This window comes from Poecilia formosa, unplaced genomic scaffold (genome assembly GCF_000485575.1).
Source record: "Poecilia formosa unplaced genomic scaffold, Poecilia_formosa-5.1.2 Scaffold60, whole genome shotgun sequence".
Taxonomy (NCBI): domain Eukaryota; kingdom Metazoa; phylum Chordata; class Actinopteri; order Cyprinodontiformes; family Poeciliidae; genus Poecilia; species Poecilia formosa.
The window spans coordinates 1,420,302-1,442,131 of record NW_006799999.1 but is presented as its reverse complement, the minus strand read 5'-3'; the positions used below and the strand labels follow the sequence as shown (position 1 = coordinate 1,442,131).

The window sequence follows — 21,830 nt, the reverse complement described above, 5'->3', positions numbered from 1 at the left end:
AAAGCATAAGTCTGAGTTGCTTAAATGATAAGAGCAGTTTAGAATCACTTGTTTTTTATGATGCTAATGGAGCTGTGATAAGTCCATACCTAAATTCAACTCTAAGCCTGATTTCTTAGGCTCAAGTGTATCAAGGTGGCTAAAATATCCAGTTGTGGCTCTACTATAGTCATCACGTCAGGGCCGTGCAGAGACCACTAAACGGGCAGGTGCTCAAAAAAAAAAAAAAAAGGCACCTCTAACCGCATTCTAAGACAGAATATTAACAAAGCCACACAACGTTCAGAGTTTAACAAACAATAATAAATAACAAAATTGTGAGATATACAGTCAAAGCTAAGGAAAATCTCTATATAAAGCATACGCATATGTAAGATATTTTATTAGTAATTTCTTTCTGCAGGTCTATTTTGTTATAAGAAAGTATTGTCATATTCAAACCCCCAATTTAGCTAGATATATAAATCAGAGCTAGACCACCAGACATATTTTGTCTTTACAGAATTACACTATTAAAAATGTAAACAAGGGCACAATGCAACCTTTTAGTGTACTGTAATCCATGAAAAAGAGCTGCCTGTTTGCTACACTTGCATTGGAGATGAAGATGGTCCATTCAGGAAAGCAGAGCTGCATCAAACTTAAAACGTGGAACTGCAGAAAAAAACAAAAAACAACAAAACAAATGCAAAAATTGAATTGTTAATTATGTCACCATGAGAAAAGCCTACTAAGTTTTGCTTGAAAAACTTTTTTCTCACATGACGTCGTGAGCAAGGCCCAAAATCGCAACAAAATATTTCTGATGTGTGCAAATAAAAGTTTATGTTTGGAAAATAACTTTTTAAGTTCACCAGACAAAAATGAGTTATTTAATTTAGAAAAAAGTTATTTAAACAAAACATTTTTTTTTTAAATAAATCATTACAATTCCAAAAGTTTTGATTACAATTTTATTTTACTTAACTAAGGTTAATTTGTTTTCATTGAATAATTGGGGAAAAAATATATATAACTTCATACTCTGTGAAACAGACCCTAAACTTACTTAAAGTCTGGTTGAGTTTTTTTCCCCTTCAATGATGACACACTTTTATTACATACATTATATCTATCATAGTAGTTCAGGGTGAGTTATTTTTAATTCTAAATGAATATCCTTGTTGGACTTTTATTTAAGTGCTATTTCCTTCAAGGTACATTTACCTAACACTAGAATAAATGCAATGTACATTATGCAGCAAAGGAAATTAGAAGACATATGTCCATTATGGAGATGACAGATTTTGGAGGGGCGATGTGCCTCTATTGCATAAGCAATACTGAAGAATGACTGCTGTCATTCACGATGCAGGAAAGAAGCTTTTCAGTTATCTTGCTTTGCTAGCAAAGTCGTTAGCTAGCAGCTAGCTAGTAGCACAACAACAACAGCCTAATGTTTGTATGGTAAAAATACCGAATCGATAGATAAGATCAGTTTTTCCTCACCTGTCTGTCTCCTCCCGCTCAGTAGTTCTTCAGAGAAAGGCAGACGCAGAGGCCTGTCAGTGTCTGTTGTATTTCATTACCTCTCAGCTTAAACCGCTACTCCGTGCTGAAGCAGAAACGATATGTTCAACGTTTTCTGTTATCTGACAAGTAGCAAGTCTACTCCACTTTATTCACCAAAAACGTTTTTTTGTTAATTCACCAAAATCGTTTTTTTAATTCACCAAAAACTGTTCTGTAATCTGGAACGTTCGCTACGTTGAGTCATGTGTCAGGGGCAAAAGGTCAAAGGTAACAAGTTGGGGGGGGGGGGGGTGGGGGGGCTTATTATGTTGTAAAAAAAAATCCCAACAAAAACCAAATAATTTTAGTACATGTTATTATGTGTCAGAAGAGGGCTTAGGAAATCATAATACAAAAAGAAAAAAAAAAAAAGACCAAAAGGGCACTTGGGAGCAAGGAGCAAAAGGGACAGGTGCTCAAGCACCCCCAGCACCCCCTCCGTCCCCCTCTGCACGTGCCTGCATCATGTTTTATCAGAGTTCAGCTGTAATACCAGAGACTAATTAGAGGTGGCATTTATGAATCCAACAGAAACGCAGCATGTGTCCCACATTTTTCTGACTTTTGCTGAACTCCAGACAGCAAGTTCCATTTTCTGAAAGTTGTCAAAAGCAATTTGCTTTTTGTTTAATTATCAAACAAAAACTATTGAGACCTTTAACCTTTGGTGTTATTAACATGTCGTGTTTATTATTTTTTTTTTTGGGGGGGGGGAGTGAATAAAGTAAAATCCTGAAACTTCTTCTTCATACATGCTCTCCCTCTGATCTACTTGTTTTTCTTGTCTCTTCTCCACGTCCCATGGTAGATGTGGGTTCTGAAGCCGGACAGACTGATGCGTCTGGGCCAGGAGTCATTGTGTGGGTCATTTCTTGCAGCTTGAGCCTCCTGCTGGTCATTGTAGTTGTTTCAGTGGTGCTGTGGAGGTACCATCAACGTTGCTGTGTTCCTGACCCCCAGCGGCAGCAGCGGCAGCAGCAGCAGCAGCAGCCGCACCAGCCGCCCGCCTCCGTGTCCCTCAGCACTTTGGCTGTGCCGAAGCGGGACAGCTTCAGCAGCGACAACGACGGCTCAGACCGCAGCGAGGTTGTCTTCCCTCTGCGGCCTTCCGAAAGTATGATCTGCCGTCACTATGAGCGTGTGAGTGGTGAATATGGCCCTCCTGTGTATATAGTTCAGGAGATAATGCCTCAGAGCCCCACCAACGTCTACTACAAAGTCTAATAAGCTCCTCTAATGACTTCTTCTGAAATAAATACAACACTACTCCAGCTGTCAAGGTTAAGCTAATGTGAGTTGTGTGTGTGTTAAAAGCTGGATTGCACTGTTTTTATGCCCTGCAGAGACACCTGTCCTTTTGCTTAGCAACACTGGAACAAATGCACAAAATACTGTGGAAGGATTTGAGACAATCTGAGTGGAAGACAGGCTCTTAGCGTATCATTCAGTAGATGTATTCCCTTAGATATGGCTAACAGAGTAAACAGGTTTATTTATTTATTATGTTTGTTTTTTTTACTGTCACCATCTGTGGCAGGTTTAACTGTGTTTTATTTAACTTAGTGATAAATTTATAACTTATTGACAGAAGAATATTGCACTCGAACATGCTACTTTTATTTATTTATTTTTTCACTAACATTTTGTGTAAACCTGTCTGAAAAGGTGTGAAGTGAACCGAAGAGTATAATTCTTTAATAAAGTAAATTAGAAATCAGTCTTTAAATTAATAATTAAGTTTGTGAATTTCCCAGCTCTGTCTTCTGTCTGTGTAAACACATGATAAAGGTAACATGAATCAGGGCAGAAGTTGCAGTACATTCCTTTTCTGGTGCTCACAAAATTAACAAGAAGTTTAGATTATGACTTTTATATGCAACAATGTGTCGCCCATGACAACAATTCATTCATTGTTTTGGAGGCCAATAATATTCACATTCAGAGTAAAAGCCCCGGCACTGCTTTTAAAAGGACTTTGTGTTTTTTGTTTCAGAAAACATGTTTTCCTTCTAGGTTGAACCTAAAACTATTGGGACCTTTAACCTTTGGTGTTAGACTTTCCAATAATCTCTCAAAGTGGCCTCAAAGTTATTGTCAGTTTCTGCAGGTCTTTTAAACTTCCTTAAAGTACTTGTTTAGTTCAGTTCAGTTCTGATCCAGTCAGTCCATTTACCATGACAAGATACTACACAGTGCACAACAGAAGATACACCAGACGTAAAAAGAAACAAAAGAACAAGAGCTCCATCATTCCTCAGTTGGTCTATTTTCAACGGCGCTTCAGGAAATCACCTTGTTGACACTAAAAACTGTTTTTTTTTCTGTCAAATTGTTTTGTCTTTAGCACTTTTCAGTCTATTGGGCCAGGAAAAACAAAGTTCTTCTGAAAGATTACTGTTTACATAATGTCTAAATGTGTCTAAATATTTTTGTCAAATTGTGTGAGGTTTCAGGAAGGTTAAACTCAGAGCTCAAATCCTTTCAATTAAAAGCCTTTTTAAAGTTGATTGATGGCTTCTGGTTTATCTATCTGTTTCTCCTAAATATTTTATATAAATAAACATCAAAATATTCACAATATACATAATTTCTGTATATAGTTTGTGAAGATTTTACATTGCAGTGGCACTGCTTCAATTCAGAGGCTTTGGGATCAAACCGAAACAAGGTTGATCACATTTGCTAGAGTCACATAACCATATTTTCTTGCAACAGAGAGCTACGTATGAAACGACACGTTGTAAACACTTATGAAAATATGAATAAGTATGAAAGGTTTATTTGTTTGAAAAACACCCCCAAATTACTCTTGTGAAAGCGGGAAGTGGACACATCAAGAGTGAAACAAAACAAAACTCAAAAGACTCCGAGACTTACAGGAATCCGGGAGAAAAGTTGAATATGACAGTTTCCAAAATATTACAAGGATGTTTGCCTGCTGAGGATCGATTAAAAATGATTCAAGACTTTTGAGCCGTTGGTTCTATTATTTCTGTGAATAATTTCTTGGAAAATGTTGATCAAATTAGAAACTGAAAAATGTCTCTTATTCATCGAAAGGTGCTTTACCGTCATATCATAATCATAATTTTGAATAGTTTTCAACAGGTAAAAATTTGAACAAAACTGTAGTTCAATGCAAGTTATTCACAGCTGAAATGTTGCCTGGAATGCTTCTTCGCCTCCCTAGTTGGTGCAATTTTAAGAATAAAACCAACAAAGTTGTGTAAAATGAGCGGGAAAGAAAATATTTCCCTGTTCTCACTTTACTTTCTCACTCATGACTGAATTGAACAATTGAAGTGCTTTCTTGGCAGAGCGGCACATGTGTGTGTTGTGCCTAAAAGCTCTCAAACCACCAGCTCAGGTAAAGAAAACATATTTATGTAAAAACACTCATTTAACTGTCGCTCTGTCTCCTGTGGCGATGTGCGAGGCGCTCATGAGTGAACATGTTTCATGCTCCTTCAGCCACATCATGGCGCACATTTTCAACCTGTCAGCCTCCATGAGCTTCGCCTCCACCGGGGACACTGTTGTCTCTGACAGCAAGACGCCAGACAGGAGAGCCTTTGTGCTGAACTCAGCTGTTTCTGTTCACAGATAAAGATAAACTCCTAGATTGTATTCAATTTATTTATTAAATTTGTTGCAGCTGTAAATTTTGAGCACAGACAGGGTTCCTGTGATCATGTAGGAGATCCATGCTTTCATAGATTCAACGTCAACAGGAAGGGAGGGAGGAAGGAAGAAAGAAAGAAAGAAAGAAAGAAAGAAAGAAAGAAAGAAAGAAAGAAAGAAAGAAAGAAAGAAAGAAAGAATGGAAGGATGGATGGAAGAAGGATGGAAGGATGGATGGAAGGGAGCAAGGAAGGAAAAAGTGAAGGAACAAAGGAGGGAAGGATTGAAGAAAGAGAAGGAATGAAAGAAGGAAATAAAGAAATAAGGTAAAAAGAAAGGAGGGAAGGAACGAACAAAGGAACAAAGGAAGGACAGATTGAAGGAAGGGGGGAAGGAAGGAATGAAATAGGAAAAACACAAGGAAGGAAAGAGGAAAGTAAGAAGGAAGGAAGGCAGGACGGATAATGGGACCAAAGTCTGGAAACACAAACAGTTTTCAATTGATCTTTTCGTTTTTCATAGAAGTCTATATCGAGAAACTACTGAAACACAAATCCAGCCCTTCAGGCTGCGAAGGAACCATGAACAGAGAACTAAAAGCTGCAGATGACTGGCATGCATGGCCTCATTCTTGTCCTCCAGCAAAATGTGATTTCCCCCTCTTAAAGGTGATCTATTTGAATGAACAGAAGACAAAATGTGTCAAAGATGACTTCATTTTGACTTTCTGTGACTACCTTCCCTGTTGCAGCCACTTTAAAAGTCTTCTTCTTTTTCTGATTATTTTATCCAGTAATCTGAACAGAAAACTGGTCAGGTGAGTTCAGGTGAACATTGTTTTTCTTTATACACTAAAGAAACACATTTGATCCAAGGTGGTGTGTTTGTTTTATGTGAACATATGTGTGTGTGTGTGTGTGTGTGTGTGCGTGTGTGTGCATGTGTGTACAGATGCGCGTGTGTGTGCGGGTGTGTGTGAGCGTCTGACCACCCCCTCGCCTTAAAGGATCCTTTAGAGATGGTTTTATCCCATGTGAAGCTTCACATCTGAATGGGTCGTGGCCGAGCGAGGTGAGTTCAGTTGACCCTGGGGTCGTGCTGAGACAATGGCGGTCAGGCTTCTATAGGAAGAACAAAACAGAGACCCCCGGGCTCACGGCCCCTGATGTGGGAGGGGCTTATGTGGTGGACCATTTTAGAATGGAGGGAAAGAAGTGCTCCAGCTATCTGATGGGATGTTTTGGATATCAAGTACAATCTAGTATTGAAAACTGTTACCTGCTTTTTACTTGTTTTTCAAATCTGGAAAAAAACACTCTGTTAAAATATATATATTTTTTAAAAATGTATATATATATATATATATATATCAATCATGTCTTGTCTGAAGGTGCTACTTGCATTAAACTATCTTGAAAAGTTGCTTTAGGGTTTGCTACCTACTTTGCTGATAAATCTTTTACAGCACTTGTGCAGAGCAGCCGGAGCTCAGGGCAGAGGGGGAGGTCTAAAGAAGGAGAGCTGTAAGCTTTTATCTGACCCCATGGGACGATGTGAAGTCTACAACCTCCCCGTGTCCATCCACCCCCCACCTCACTTCCATATGCAGAGGAACTACTGGCTTTGTGTGGGGGGTTGGGGGTCATGACTGAGCGCTCCCACTCCCACAGTGTGGAGTGGAGAAGAGCAGTCAGGGCGAGCTGCTGTCCAGTTCTCTGTCAGTGTCAGGTGACCGGGGATTAGAGTTTAACGCAGACTTCTCGATAAAGTCGACCAAATCTTGTGATGGGTCTTTATCTTACCTAATTGACCACCAGCCTGTGTTGAATGGGGAACATAAAACCAGTGGCACACGGCTCGGCACCTGCTTTTCCATTCCCTTTGCTGACCGCTGCGGCAAAACTAACCAATTTGAAACAACAGAAACCTCAGTGATAGGGAAGCAAGAGTTCCCACTTACTGTTCACAACAATCGTGTCATTACAGTACAGTATTTAGTTTGATGGTTCCCTCTGCTGGCCACATTATATACTGTAATATGTTAATTCTTTTTAAAGATTTAATTCATAAGTCAACAGGCTTCAGTAGCAGAAACCTTGAGCTGCAGACCTTTTTCTTGCAGAATATTTTGTTGTTTGCTTATTTATAAAACATGAAGTCTGAAGTGGAGAACACATACAACGCATACTCGCTAACACTTTCTGACCAAATGAAATCTCTCTAATGCATTTCATCCAACCACTATTATGATAATAATTGCCCTGTGGTTCTGCTCAACAGGGGGGATTATGGGAGGTATCTGGATGGTTATTTGGTCATCTGTGACTTCTTTGTTATTCTACTCCTGTGAAAACAATTATTTTTGTTATTTATTTGGTTGTTTCCATATTTATGATATGCACAAAGACATCTTTAGAGACACTGCTTTACTGGCACAGCAGGGTGCTACCCGTAGATTTTGTTTGGTGGGAGGACACATCTAAATATTCATATTTACCTCTATAGTAAAAGTTATGGCCAAATGGCCTCTTTAGGCCTTGGAGAGGTTTTCTTCAGTAAAACTGCAGATAATACCCAAAATTTTAAAAATAACATAAAATAAACCCATGGTAAATGTATGAACTGAGTCAGTAAAATGTTACCACTTACAGCAGAAGAAGATTGTTGCTAAACTCCTTGAGAGATTGCAATTTACTATCCTTCTTCAGCATTGGTTACTTCAGTTGATTCTGAAGTAACCACAATGAAATGCAGATAAGGTGTCCTTCTTTTGCATTTTTTTAAATGTCTAAAACAGTCTTAATGTGGTTGAGTGGATTTTAACGATGTAATTTGAATGAGGGTCACGTCGATTTTCATTTAGTATAAGAAAATTTGAATAAAGTTAAAGAGCTCAGAGTTAAGATTCCCCACACGTTCAGATAATTAAAACAATTCAAAACTACAAGCACTTACTGTAAACAATTATTTCGTTTCCCAAAATGCCTCTATTATCGATAAAAATAGTTTGCTGATATAAACACAAATATTTTTTTTTGAATGTGGAAGCATCAGTGCAGGATTTACTGCAGTATTTACTTCTGATGTGGTTTGACGCCTTAGCTTGTAAAACCTCTGAAACATCAAGCTTTTTTGTTTTAACTAGAGAAAAGTTAAAATTCTCTCAATTTCTCTATGAGTTCTATCATGTTTAACATTTTGAAATTATCTTTAAAAAATATTTTGATTGTTAATAATACAAACCAAAGTGTTGGTAGTTTTAGTGTGTGAATTACTTTGAAGGTTTCTGAACAAGAAATTAAAAAAACCCCTCCAAAAACTAAACTCAACACAAAGAAACATAACTAGAGTTAGCTTAAATTAATTGTTTTCAACAAATTCACATTTTCAAAGTTGATTTTTTTTTTCTTAGAAATTTTACAGGACAGTTTTGCAGACGTTTAGTTTTGGTGCTTAAACTAAGCAGACTGAGCAAATTGACAGCTTCTTCCTATATGTGTAAATTTGTTATTCTTTTGTATTTAAAAATATAGTTTTCTTAAACGTTAGATTTAAAAAAATCTAAAATCACTATTATTCTGTTTTATCTTTCTCTAAAAAAATATATAAAACAACATTATAATTTGTTTCAATTCATATTCTCAGAATCAATATAATTCTAATCAGGGTTAATTGCTCTGATTAATACTTTCTATTTTTGGGTAATGGTGCAGAAAAACTGCAAGTTGGTAAAACAGGTCTAACATATTTTTTGAGTAGTGAAATAACATTTAGAAACATAGAGACATAAACATACAAACATATGCACATGTAAAATATTAAACAAATGTCATCTGAGTACATGGGCTTCAGATTCTTAAAAAAATGCAGCTATATAATTGTGTAACGAAATGCTGGTTTATTTAATACAATTTTTTATCCTTAGTTTAGGAATTGCACAGATTTTCCCCCTGCAAAGAACAACAGAAAATATACAGATAATAATGACCAAGTAAACGTTGTAAATCTCAATAAATTAACTTGCAGAAAAAAACAAAACAAAAAAAAACTTCATAGTAAAATAACCAAATGCAGTTTTTGTCTTCGTTTGAGGCTGAAAGTATTTAACTAACTTATGAGCAACACGGTGTTTTGTGCAACAATAACACAGTGTTGGGTAATCATAATTAGTGGTGAAGCAGCAACAGGTTAATTAATTGTTTTGATTTTCCAGTTGCACACACGGCAGCTGAAGAGCTAAATATGCCCTAATTAGCTTCAGCATTCTGTAATATTTACTTTACATCAAATTAATTTCTAAGAATAAGGTTGTATATGTATGTTTTTCAGTCGAGTTTAAATACCCATATAAATGCGTACTGAGTTTACTTTCTTTTTAATTGTTAATTAAAAGCTTTCCAACAGAGAGTTTTTCCCCCCTGTCCGTTCCTCTGTCTCCTTCAGAAAAGAGCTGAGATATGTCGGAAGTGCCGTAGTTTATGTATGCTAATAGGGGGAGTTGGGGGTTGTAGCTAGATATTTACGTTCAGTGGGAGCCGCCCTTCATTCACCCACATGGTTACCAACTGGTCGCCTTCGCGCCACTTTCTTAACCCCGCAATCATTTCTAAGAAGCATCTCTGGGCTCCAAATGTGCTCTATGTCGGTTCCGACTTCACTTTATGATTCGTTTTTGTCCGCTGTTTGAAAAGTTTTCGGGATAGTAGCGGTTTTATTCGCCTCTTTTGTCGGCGTGAGACCAGCACGGCCGCCCGAGCAAGTGAGCGAAGATGGTGGATTTCGGCTGGTGAGTGGAGCGCATGTTTATCGGTAAGGAAGTCGGGTCTGAGCGCATGTTTTACTGAAATAAATCCCCAGTGTTGTGCACCGTGGTCCTTTTACTTGTTTTTTCTTGCTCGTAGTGTTGTGTAAGGATAAACACACAGTCTAAATGGCGTGTTGGCGATGAAAACAGAGTAGCGTGAGGCGCATGGCAGCCCCCTCAGCTCCACCATTGAGGGAATGAGGGAGATTTGAAAAAGCGGCGTGGACCTTTCTCGGCTGCGAGCGGCGTGGAAAAATACCCGGCCTTTCTATTAGAGCAGAATGCACTCAAAGACACAAGTGCGGCTTGTGTAAAGTTAGTTTGTAAAAATGTGCTCAAATTGCGGCTGAGTGTCGAGTGCAGTGGTGTGTGAGTTAAAGTGCCCCCCAGAACAAAGCAGCAGCACATGGGGCAGCTCTAGGCCGCGCGTTTTAGCTTAGCTAGCCTAGCCTGTGCGCATCAGTTTACTAGTAAAGTTCCCGATAATCTAAAATCCTTCACTTAGAAGGTAGAAGTTTATGCAAAATGTAGAGTAAGGACGACCAAACAAATGGGGAAAGGGCACACGTGGTTTTTGGTTTATTTTTAAACATGTTTGCTAGTTCAGTAGCGGCTAATTCGTGTTTAACTAAATACTGTCTGTCTTAATATTAAGATAACCAGTTTATTTCCTCTAATACCACACATCACCCTGCACCACTTCCATTTGTAACTATAATGGATGTTGGAAGTTATTTTTTCTTTTAACCAAGCAAACAGCATTTCGTAGCAGCTAAGCTACCTGCGGGTGCTACTCCGACACGAACCACAGCCTTGTTTTGTTTATAATTTTTCCTCATGGCGGCTGAAAAACCACAACACACGTTTTGGTCGGTACATAAACAGTACGGAGCTGTGAAGTAATTTCCATACTTTTAACACACAATGCTGTATTAGCTCGCCTGATTTAAAGTCGTTTGAAGTGCTAACGTTGGCGCACTTCGAGGCGCCATGTTAGAAGATGTGGGGGAGGGGTGAACGGCTTTGGCTCTCCGCGCAGGCGCAGCAGCGGTTCTGCTCATTCATGTTTTCAGCGACCTCGTGTTGCTCTTAGTCTACAACAGTCAAAACACCACTGCCTATGATGGCGTTTAGACCTTGTTGTTCCTTCTAGACTTGTCCCCATAGGTTTTCTGTTGCGTCGCCTTGAAATCTGACTTGTCCTAATTGTGTTCTTTGTTTCACTTTCCTATTTCAGATCCACCACGAGGTGCTGAAGCCCATGCTGTGGACAGTTATGAGCGTCTCGGTTTTGCCGGGGAGCAGTGATGCTGTCTGTGCATTGTCAAAGTGCTTACAGTGCAGGTAGTAATATGTGATGCCTACTGCAGTGGAGGCACTTACAGCAATACACAGACACTTGTTTGTAAATTTTGCTTTGCTATAATGTCACTTGAAGTACTGTCTTTGTGCTAAGGTGCATCTAGTGCAGATAGTGAAATAGACTAGCACCTACTGCCCTAAGTGCTCCTTCTGGCATAAGGGGCTGTAATATGCACCGCCAAGTCAGTACTAATTACTAATTGGGCAAAAAAATAATATACATCTTGCAGTTCACTGCTAGTTTTGCATAGTTGCACTACAAGAATAGATGAGTTGTGCAAATCTATGCAAAACTGATGGTGGCCTGCTTGCTCTACACCTGTTTTTAAATCCATGATTTTTGGGGTGTCAACATCAAGAGCATCATTGCACAATACGAAGCAAACAGTTTATAAGCAGCACAAGGATTGCTTGCTGGTTCTCATCCTCTGACCACAGTTTCTGCAGTACTAAAGTGCTTATAGTGCAGGTAGTGTTTGTCCCCATATCTACTGCAATGTAAGCACTTGAAGTATTTCCAACTGTATATTCTCGCGGCCTGGGCTGGGTAGTCGACGTCAAATCTGTTCGTCGCTTGGTCAGTTTTGCTGGTTTGCATTCAGCTTTAACAGATGTGTGCTGTGCAAATCCATGCAAAACTGATTACGTTGACGGGTCATGTTCTTCTGAGGGAAACCGCTTGCTGTCCTGCTTGGGTTGGTTGAGATGTCCTGTCCTATTCAGGTGGGGATCAGTGGCAATGCTGTTGTTCTGTAGGTATTGCACTTGTCCCGGCCTGTAAAGGAAGTGGGAGATGAGCTGAGCAGACCTCGAGTTAGCCAAACCGCTGTGTAACTATGATGTCCTGTGTATTTGTGATCTGTATGGGCTATATGCATGTTTCCTCTTTGCATTGCTTTTTTATGTAGATGTTTATGTGTGGTTTTAAAAATAATAAAAAAAAAATTAAAACAATTACTGTTCTGATTTCTTCCATGTCCTGTTGATGTTTTTAAAGTTTTATTTAATCTACCCTTTACTGTTAAAAGTAGCAGTATTTTTTCCAACATAAAAAATGTGTCCAACTTCGCCATCTGTACATTTATGCTTTTTTTTTCTAGATCTTATGTTGAACTATTAGTTTGATTTAAATTGTAACTTATTTTTGAACAATCACTATTAGCTGAAGTTTATTACTCTTAACATGTCAAACGTTAGAAAATGTGCAAGCTAAGTGTTGGTTTAAATCGAGGCGTTTGTTCTGCGGGTTTTATGGCTTAATCAAAGCCGATCATTTGACGTTTTTGTGCAATGGGGAAAATGATAAAATTGGGTGTCCACTAGATGGCGCCATTGGACTCAGCGACCCGCCTCTACGCAGGTAACCCGGTGGCACCGCCTCTGCTGTCGGTCCAGCCAACTTGGACAGCATGCGATTTCAGAGTCGCACCGCAGAAACTTTGAATCGTTTTCTGGATTTAAGTCTGAGTCGCACAGAAACCGTCTCTATCGCGGTTTAATTCAGTTTCTGTAACTTGAAATGTGTACTCTTGCGATACCTGTCTGCATATGTGTGAAGAAGGAACCCTGACTTCCAAGAAGCTCCACGTTCTCTAGATAAATTAGGATATTTTCTAAAATGAGTTCGCTGTTAAGGTACTGCGTTTTTCTATGTTTGTGCGGATCAGGACTCGGAGAGCTGGACACATGCAGCGAGGTGCATAAAGTTTTTCAAGTCAGGCAAATTGGACCAAATCAGGTTCTACCTTCAAGTCCCAGATCAGGTAAGCGGAGGAGTTGGGTCTTCACAGAACCCAAATCTGTTTTCTAGTTGATGTGATTTGATATAGGACCGGTCTGCTCTTTTCTTTTCTTTTCTTTTCTTTTTTCTTTCTTTTTTTTGGACCTAAAGTTATGTGAAGTGGTTTTTCAGGTTCATCATACAGCATAATTGATTGCTAGGACGTACTTGTCTCTTTTTTTGCAAAGTACACTGGGGGAGTATTTTCATAAACTTTGGAAAAAACGCTGTTCATAAATGTTTTAAGGTTCAGCCTTATTAAACCAGTGTGATGAGAACCAGTCAGTTGCTGCTGATGAACTGGCATTTATTTAATATCAGCTTTGATCTTTGAATCGGCAGCAATGAAATTAAAACAAACTAGTCCATGCTGAGTGGAAATGATTCAAAATAGTCTTATGGTCTCCAAGCTAGAGGATGCACAAGCACAGTAATATTCAACCCATTTGAATATTAAGTCATTTCATTTCAGTAAACTACTGAACTGGAACAACACACAAGATTTATAAAACCAGTCCCTCTAAACAAATGCTGAAAAAGCTCAGCTTTTTAATTGAATGTAGTAAATATAGTAATAATACAGTAATGTAAAAAGGCATCTTTAATTGTCAGCAGAGAAATGCAGGGTTGGTGGTTTGGGCTGAACAACCTGGATGCTGCTGAGCCATTGAGTTAATTACAAACTCTTTGTTTATATCCTATTAAATGCAAGCACATATTCATGCAAGAGTAGCACTATTTCACTTTTTTTAAAACTTAAAATACAGAAGGACAATAATAGGTTGAAGCAGCATTATGTGCTGTATTTGTGAATCTGCTGGTGTTAAGTCATGCTATCTTAACCCTGTGACTCGAGCAACACAGCGTCTGAGATTACTTGTTGATTGAAATGTACAGGAACTCCCTCCCCCCGTTGGGTGTTTACTACAGATAAGTGGCTTTGAGGGATAAATAGGAATTATTTTGTTTAAAGTTAGGTAAACTTGGCTTTCTGAATGCCACCCATGGTAATTATGTGCAAAATTTGGGAGGGATTGTGGGTGTTCTTAGTGGACCGTCATTGACTGGATGGTTCGTTGCTGGTGCTCCTGCTGAACTCTGTCCTCATTTTTGGAAAAGCAAAGCTAAATGGTGTTGACTGCCATCCTGCCACAAAATGTAGCCTGTAAACTCCATGGCTCCTGACAGAGTTGACAGAAAACCCTCAACAACCTCCTAAACCCCCCCTCCCTTATAGTGCCACATATCCTCTCCTTAAATACGCCTCTGTGGCTGGTCTCTGTCATAGCTGAAACTAAAATTTGTTTTCTCTCAGATAAATTGTTTGCAGTGCAGTGTTCAGTAGTTTAAGAGATAAGATCCTGTAAAAACACTCGCTACTGTTGTGAAATACGTCACAGCTGACCGTTTTCTTATCACCCTGTCGCATCTAAATCCATCAAGCCAGCTGAAAGATACAAATCGCTTTCTTGATGGGTTCAGCTTGATGTTCCGAAGTACAACAGATGGTAGATAGCAGCTTTTATTGTTGGTGGGCCAGAATGATCTCAGCACTTATCTAAAACAGAGTATAGGTTTGTGAATAACAGCCTGCAGAAATATCCGCAGACAGAGGAAAAAATGTATCTAATTTTGACAATAAAAACAAGCAACAAACATACTTCGGTCTGGGTCAAAACATAGCAAGTCGCAACTCCTCTTTGCAAGGAGGTGGAAATAGACCCCTGCATGCATTTAGGTGGAAAAAAAAAAAGCAAGTCTTTCACGCAATCTTATCTGGAAGACTTTGAATTCCAGTACGTATGCCATCACTTAGCTCTGCTCACCATCAGAGCTTGCAGGGAGTTAATAGCGTCTGACAACAGTCTGCAAACTCTGTCTGGGCTTGTCGTGGAGGCTTTTGCAGCGTTTTGGGTCTCCTTTGGGATGTTTTGATTGTCCTGTATCTGGTGCTTGTATCTGTGTCTAAAAGGAAATCCAAGACTTCATCTGTTTGAGTCAATAACTGTTTTATTCGGAGAGACTTTCAATTCCCGAGACACTTGATTTTCTAAATTAAATTTTAGCTGTTTGATAAACATCAGTAATGTTTGAGGCTATTATTGATGACTTAAGAAAGTATTTTATACATTTTAAAATTAACAGTTGATAATTTGTCGATTTATCTTTATTATTAAATGTCTCCATACTGTCCTTTGTGTTTATTTCCCTTTAACAAAAACAAGACATTTGACTTCAGGCTCCCGGCGTATAGAAATTAACTATAAATACATAAACTTTAAAGGAAATACAAGATACAGGGAACACTGAACAGTATAGACCCCTGCATGGGGTATGTATATGTACAGTCTTATTCAAGACAAAAAAAAGTTTATTTTTTTTCAGTGTAATAAGTAAATAAAATATAATAAAATAAGCATATTGCAATACCACAACCTGGCTTGTCCAAATGTGCAAACTTTAGGGGTTTCACAACTGGCTTTGCTGAAGTGCAGGAATAGATACTTGATTTTGAAAAGGAAGGACATATTTTGCATGGTTTGCAATATATATATTTTTTACAAATACAAATCCTGAAAGTGTGCCATACATTTGTATTCAACTCCTTTGAGTTAACATTTCATAGAATCATCTTTCATTGCGATTAACACAGCTATTATGTGCAGCTTAGTTGGACCATGTCTAAATAGATTTGCGGTTGTCTATTACCATCTCCATTTTTAGATGGTGCTCTGTTTTTAGATGATGTTCAAAGCTACGTCAGCCCTGACCTGTCTGGTGTCATCGTTAGTCTTCTTGGTATTTGTTCACTAATTTTCTCTGAGATCCTTCAGAAGCCTTCACAGAGTAGCTGTGTGTTTTACTAAGATTCATTAATGCACAGATACTCTGTGCTTAACAAAGGTGTGACTCTTGAAAGCTCCACTGGGTTTTATTAGCTGGATCAGAATAAAGTGGGTAGAATACATACGCAACCATTTCTCATTTTCCTTCCATGTCACTGTGTTGTAATCTCGCTAAAATAGAATTAAGGTTTGTGGTCGCAATGTCACAAAATGTTTAAGTGATATTTACACATTTACAAGGCACTATAAAGGATAACTTCTTTCAAGAGCAACACTTACACTCCTCACGACTTTTATTACAATTGTATGTGTTCATTCTCCAGTTTGTGCAAATATTGCTGCAATTTTAGTCTGACGAAGGTAAAAGTGTTATTCTTTGTCACAATGTACATTCTTTTCATGAATCTGGTCAGTTTGGGGTGGCAAATCCACCAGATTTGTTTGTCTTAAAGGGGAGTTTTACATGGATTAACTTAAAGGCAACATGCTTATCCCCAGTTTATACCTTTCATGTGTTATAGGCTTGGATTTCTGAAGACCGAGAAAGGTGCTTAAGAGGATCTGTATTTGCTCTGGGAGCAATTTGTAGCATTAAATTTACTTTATTTTACTTTTACTTTTTTTTTTTTAATTTTGTTTATGTGCTTGTATGACCATTTTGAGATCCTCACACTTGATGTCGGCTGCTTTAAGGTGCCGATCTCCAGGTGTGCACGTCCAAAAGCTCGACGTGCTGCACCAAAAAGATGGAGGAGAAGTACCAGGTGGCGGCCCGGCGGGACGTCCAAAACCTCCTGCAGATCTACAGCTCCAGACTCAAGCTGCTGCTGTCGCGCTACGTGGCCGCCTTTCAAGGTAATTGCTTGTGTGTGTGTGTTTAGGCGTCACAGCTGTAGCTTCGTGAACACGAGCTGAGTGCAAATGTTTACCCTGTACTGTTTATGTGCAGATGTTTGTGTGGGTGTCGTTAAGATACGGATGAGTCGTGTGTGTGTGTGTGTGTGTGTGCATCAGATGAAACAGATATGTCCCACTCAGAGATCTATACCTCTTGCAACAGATCTGCAGCTCAGATTTGTTGGTTTTTGCTGCTGAAGGCATGAGCTGTGGGGGATAAACAGAGCTCCTTCTACTTACATCCTTTCCTTTGCAAGCTCTCCCTGACACTTTGTATGCTTTTATAGAATAAAACCATAATTTTTTTTAGAGAACTGGAGGGGGAGCATCCCCATCACACAGGTGGGTGTTTGTGTTGATTCCTCTCCATCATTTCACTCAGGGTTTGACGCGCCAAGCACCGACTTGCCTCTTTGTGCGTCTGCTCCTTTTGTCCATCTAGCGTGGGCTTTTTCTCTCACTCCGGCTGGTAGCCGTTATATGAGGGCTGAGGCTGGTGGGCAAGAGATCCAAAGTGAATGACTTGAACACGCAGCCTCAGACATGTCATTAAGGTTGTTCACTTTAATGCTGCCTTTCAGGTTAAAGACAGGCTGTTATCCTCCCCTGAAATGCCAGTGATTTATAGGAAAGCCCCGCACGATTACAGTGTTTTAGCTGAGGTTTGGAGGGGCAATACCCTATTTTTGTTGGTAAATGTGTCATCTGCTCGTTCAGGCTTTGAACATGAAATGAAATTTCAAAGTTGAGGCAAAGGATAGCTGATGCTGTATAGCACAAGGCTGCTGTTATTGAACCTTTTCAGTATGTAGTTCATACTTAAGCTAGTTGCTACAGAAAACACTAAATTGTCATTCTCTGTATTCCTTTCTTTTTTCTAAATACTTGTTGACTGTGATGCTGTCCTTAGCTCCTCAGTAGACCGACTTTTTGTCGAGTTGAATTTGGACTTGTGTGATTTTTTTATTTTTATTTTTCCCCCCCTCTCTACTTCTTCTAAAGTTCGCGTACGCTCTGGGCCGTTTGGGAGAAAACACAAGTAATGTTGCAGGAGTGCAGCTCGTAACTGTTTGAAAGGACACACTAAACTCACATGGTTTCATCTGCAGAACGGCAGCCAATGTTCGCTCCTGCCAAACCAAACAGCGCTCCCCGTCAACATCAACTCCCATCAGTCAACAAACACCGGCGGCCGGTTCTAACATCCAGCTTGTACAAGACAAGTGGCAACAGACCATCCGATTATTTTTCTTTTGCTTGTGAGGATCACTGTTGCATACTGTTGGCTCTGGATATACAGAAAATGTGTTTCACACATTAACCATTATTTGGATCATTCATCACTTTGACTATTTTATTTTTCTGTATCATCAAAATAAGAAGTCAGTGAAGGATGAGAAAACTGTTGAAGATTTTATTCTTGTTCTTTTATTGCCATGTTTCTGGTTCAGTCACAGAACAAGAAAATGTTACACCGTTTTCAAAATTATTAAAAAAAAATATAAATCTGAAAAGTTGATCCAGTCCCCTTGACTTCTTTGATACCTGTAATGAAATCCCAGGCATCCAATTGTACTGGAAGTTGTCTGCACTAATGAAAAACAGTACCAATAAGACCAAGAAACACAGCAGACAGGTCAGGGATAAACTTGTTCAAAAGTGTGTAACAATTCACTGGCCACTGTTCAATCCATCACAGAAATGTGGAAAAGTATGTCAAACCTACAAATCTTATGACGTGGCAATCCGTCTGAACTTGCATACCTAAAGGTAGTTCTGTAGAACCTGCAGAGATTTTGAGTTTAAATAGGAGAGTTTGCACTTATCAAATCTGAGTTAAGTGCAAGACATACTTAAAAAATTCAGTTTATTGGTGATACAGCAAAGATGTAGAGAAAAGATGCTCTGATCAGATAAGACAAAAATGTAATTGTTTTGGCCTTCATCAAAAATGTGGATAACTAACAATGCACATTACCCAGAACACAGCATTGCCATAGGTACCGTGGTAGCATTATGCTTTAAGGATGCTTTTTGTTTTTTGAGAAAAAAAAAGCTGTTCAGAGTTGACATAAGATAGATTGAACTACATGCTAAGAAGTCCTAGAAGAAAACCTGTTAGAAGCTGCCAAAAAAAGTGGAGGTTCACTTTTTAGCAGGACTGAATTAGAATGGCTCAGTCAAAGGCCAGACCTGAAATCCAAATCTAATCCGACTGAGCAAAAACTATCTTGCAAAAGAGATGAAATCTGCAAGCTGTGCAAAGCAGACACAGGCATTTCCCAAATCACTTTAAAATGTTTATGTGACATAATTGTGCTTGCATTTTTCCATATTTGGCCTTTGATATTTTAAAAGCTTCCCCTTGTTTCTTCTTCTTTTTTAGGAAAGCCACTAAATGTAGAGTTGTGTTTAGTAAAACCTACGACATAAACTTCCTTTCACAAAATTGTTTGCTTATATAAAGCTCACTAAAAGCATTGCAACGTTACACAGCGAGTGGTTTTTGTATTACTCTAAAACGAGTTGTTCTTTCAGCTCCAAGCCAAACATCTCTTCTCTTCAAACAGACTTGATTATGTAAATAAATAACTTAGTTAACAAAAAGAGTCAGCTATAAAAACAGCTGTTTTAACCAATTTACTGAAAGAAGACTGCTTTTTTCCATGCTTTCACCACCTACGTGGATGAAAGATAACATTCTTGTCTTTGTGAGATATTTGGACACTGAAGCTAATTTGTATTGATATTGTTTGTATAAATATGGAATTAGACTGCAAGTCATGTCAGAAACCAAATTCATACACTCAAGGCAATTCTCAGTAGACTTTTTAAGCACTGTTGTCACAGGACCACATTGTTTAACATTTAACCTGTCGTGTGCAGAGACTCACAAGTCGAGCATTTGATCAGTTGTTCAGATCTATTAAGGAAGTGATGATGAATACTTTTAGTTTTGTGAGATTTCTACAGAAATACTCAATCCCAATTGCAGTAACAGGAGTTTTCTGGTGAACAGGAGATTCACACTTTACCGGGAAAGAAAAGCCCCACAGATTCAGTAATGATTGGCAGTCGGCACTGTAATTTGAGAGACATCAACAAACAAACAGAGTTATAACGCCACCGACAGGAAGAAGGATGAGATAAAAGGAGGCCAGCTAATGCGGTCATTTGTCTTCTGCGCAGCCATCAATTACGTCTCTTTATATGACGCAGCAAAGGGAAGGGTATTGGAATGAAGACATTAGTGGAATGTAGCGGGACAACAGAACCTAATATATGGGTTTATTTTATGTGAGACGCAAAATAAACACATAAAGTTATTTTTTCCCTCTCATGAGTTAAACATGCACAAATTGAGCTTGATTTTCTATGCTTTTCTTTCAATGATATTGTGTCTTAAATTAGCCCAGTTTGTAGACTTGCTGTGCTAAAAGAAAGACAGCCGAGCATCAGGAAAGGAGGGAAGAGGGAACAAATCCAAAGTTAATTGTGTGCTTTTAGCAGATATTGCTGCAATCTTCAGCACATTGTGTGTTTTCCCCTGCTACCCGTCTGTCAGTAAGTCTATCAGGACTGCGTGCTTTCTTTCAGCTTTTGTGAGGTTTCTGCGCTTTGTCCACACAATGCACAAATATGCAGCCCGTCGAGAAGGCCTTCGGGGAAGATCTTTCCTTCATACCGCGCAGGTTTGCCTCACAACCATGGCAACCAACCTAAGTGATCCCGGCTCCCCGTCGGCCAGGAGTCACATAAAAGTCAAACAGAGTGCTGTATGAATCAGCTGTTGAGACGCCCGAGAGAACGTCTGAGGATGGCTGTGCAAATTATAGCACCGCGGTCTGAAAAGCACCGCATCAAAGCAATGTTCTCCTCTGGGAAAATGTTGATTTGTAGAACCATTTCCGAAGCTCTGATTTGTACTGCGCTAACTGTGGATGCGTGTTGAGAGGAATAACACGGGAATGGTCAACAGCTCCCTGCTGCTACAGTACTTTGTCGTAACTCAGCCTAGTCTGGATTCAGTAAAACAAACGTGCAGCCACAAAAATTCACTTAACAATATCAGTAAAAATGATTTATTCTAAGAAATCTGCTTGATGAATAGGCTGAACCTCATAAAGCATGTCAAGTAACAAACATAAGTCTTGCTTATTAAAGTGTACGAAACTTAAAACCATTGTTATGGTTTTGCGCCTTATTTTATTTCATGCCTGAAGGAAATTTGTGGAGTCATTTTGAGATTCCTGTTCTCACCAGAAAAAAAAAAAAAAAAAAAAGCAGTTACATCTTTAGGTTTATGTTTGTGGTTTTAGCACTTATAATACAACAGTGTTTTTGTTGTCTTGAAAAGACTGATTGCAACATTACCTAATGATTTATTGCTCTGATTATACAAACTATAGAGTGCTTTTAAAAATGGTTTTCCTGCGCAAAAAAAAAAAAAAAGCAGAACATGCAACCCGAAGACCATTTCAGACAGAGGTTGTTAACCCATAATTCAGCTTGAAGCCTTCATAAGTACGACATGACCACTTGGAGGGCAAGTTGAGACAGACTGTTTTAAGGTTAATGCTGCTGTTACTTGAATGTCTGCTGCATAAAACTGCTGCGACCATTAAGATTTTGCGGCTTGTGGTCTTTCTTCCAGTCAGTGTGTCATTTTGGTTTCGAGTCTAGAAAGAACAAAAATGAAGTCAGCATGAGACAGGGGAAATTAGTGGGCACAGACACAGGCTTTTTCATTTCTTTATTTGCATTGTTTCTAACTGAGACATTCTGCTTAGGAGGGGGATCCAAATGAAAAGTCCTCCTGATGTTACAGGATTTCTGTTATGTGGTGAAGTTCAGTTCAGTTCGCTTCAAAATTACTCTAATTAAATGTTCTTGTAACTCGCCTTATTCAAAGCAATGCTCTGTTTGACTAAAATTAAGGGTTCCTATCAGAGCTAATCATTCAGGGTAC

The 21,830-nt window shown here is 38.9% G+C and overlaps 2 protein-coding genes and 1 long non-coding RNA gene across 3 annotated transcripts in view; all 3 read left to right on the top strand.

The window, feature by feature from the left end:
* The window catches only part of LOC103139367 (ephrin-B2a), a 12,653-nt gene extending 8,595 nt beyond the window's left edge, over positions 1 to 4,058 (top strand). The window contains exon 5 of the mRNA XM_016672382.1: positions 2,360 to 4,058. Coding sequence (XP_016527868.1) covers positions 2,360 to 2,775 — 416 coding nt within the window. The 3' untranslated portion in view covers positions 2,776 to 4,058. The remainder of the gene's footprint in view (positions 1 to 2,359) is intronic.
* A 5,660-nt stretch (positions 4,059 to 9,718) lies between these two features.
* LOC107836456 (uncharacterized) lies at positions 9,719 to 12,290 on the top strand. Its single transcript, XR_001662357.1, has 2 exons — positions 9,719 to 9,981; positions 11,214 to 12,290. It is a non-coding gene; the product is annotated as an uncharacterized LOC107836456 (long non-coding RNA).
* Positions 12,291 to 12,662: 372 nt separating this feature from the next.
* Positions 12,663 to 21,830, top strand: part of gpc5a (glypican 5a) — a 122,561-nt gene continuing 113,393 nt past the window's right edge. Inside the window, exons 1-2 of the mRNA XM_007553938.2 lie at positions 12,663 to 13,101; positions 16,658 to 16,819. Of these exons, the coding sequence (XP_007554000.1) occupies positions 12,957 to 13,101; positions 16,658 to 16,819 (307 nt within the window). The 5' untranslated portion in view covers positions 12,663 to 12,956. The remainder of the gene's footprint in view (positions 13,102 to 16,657; positions 16,820 to 21,830) is intronic.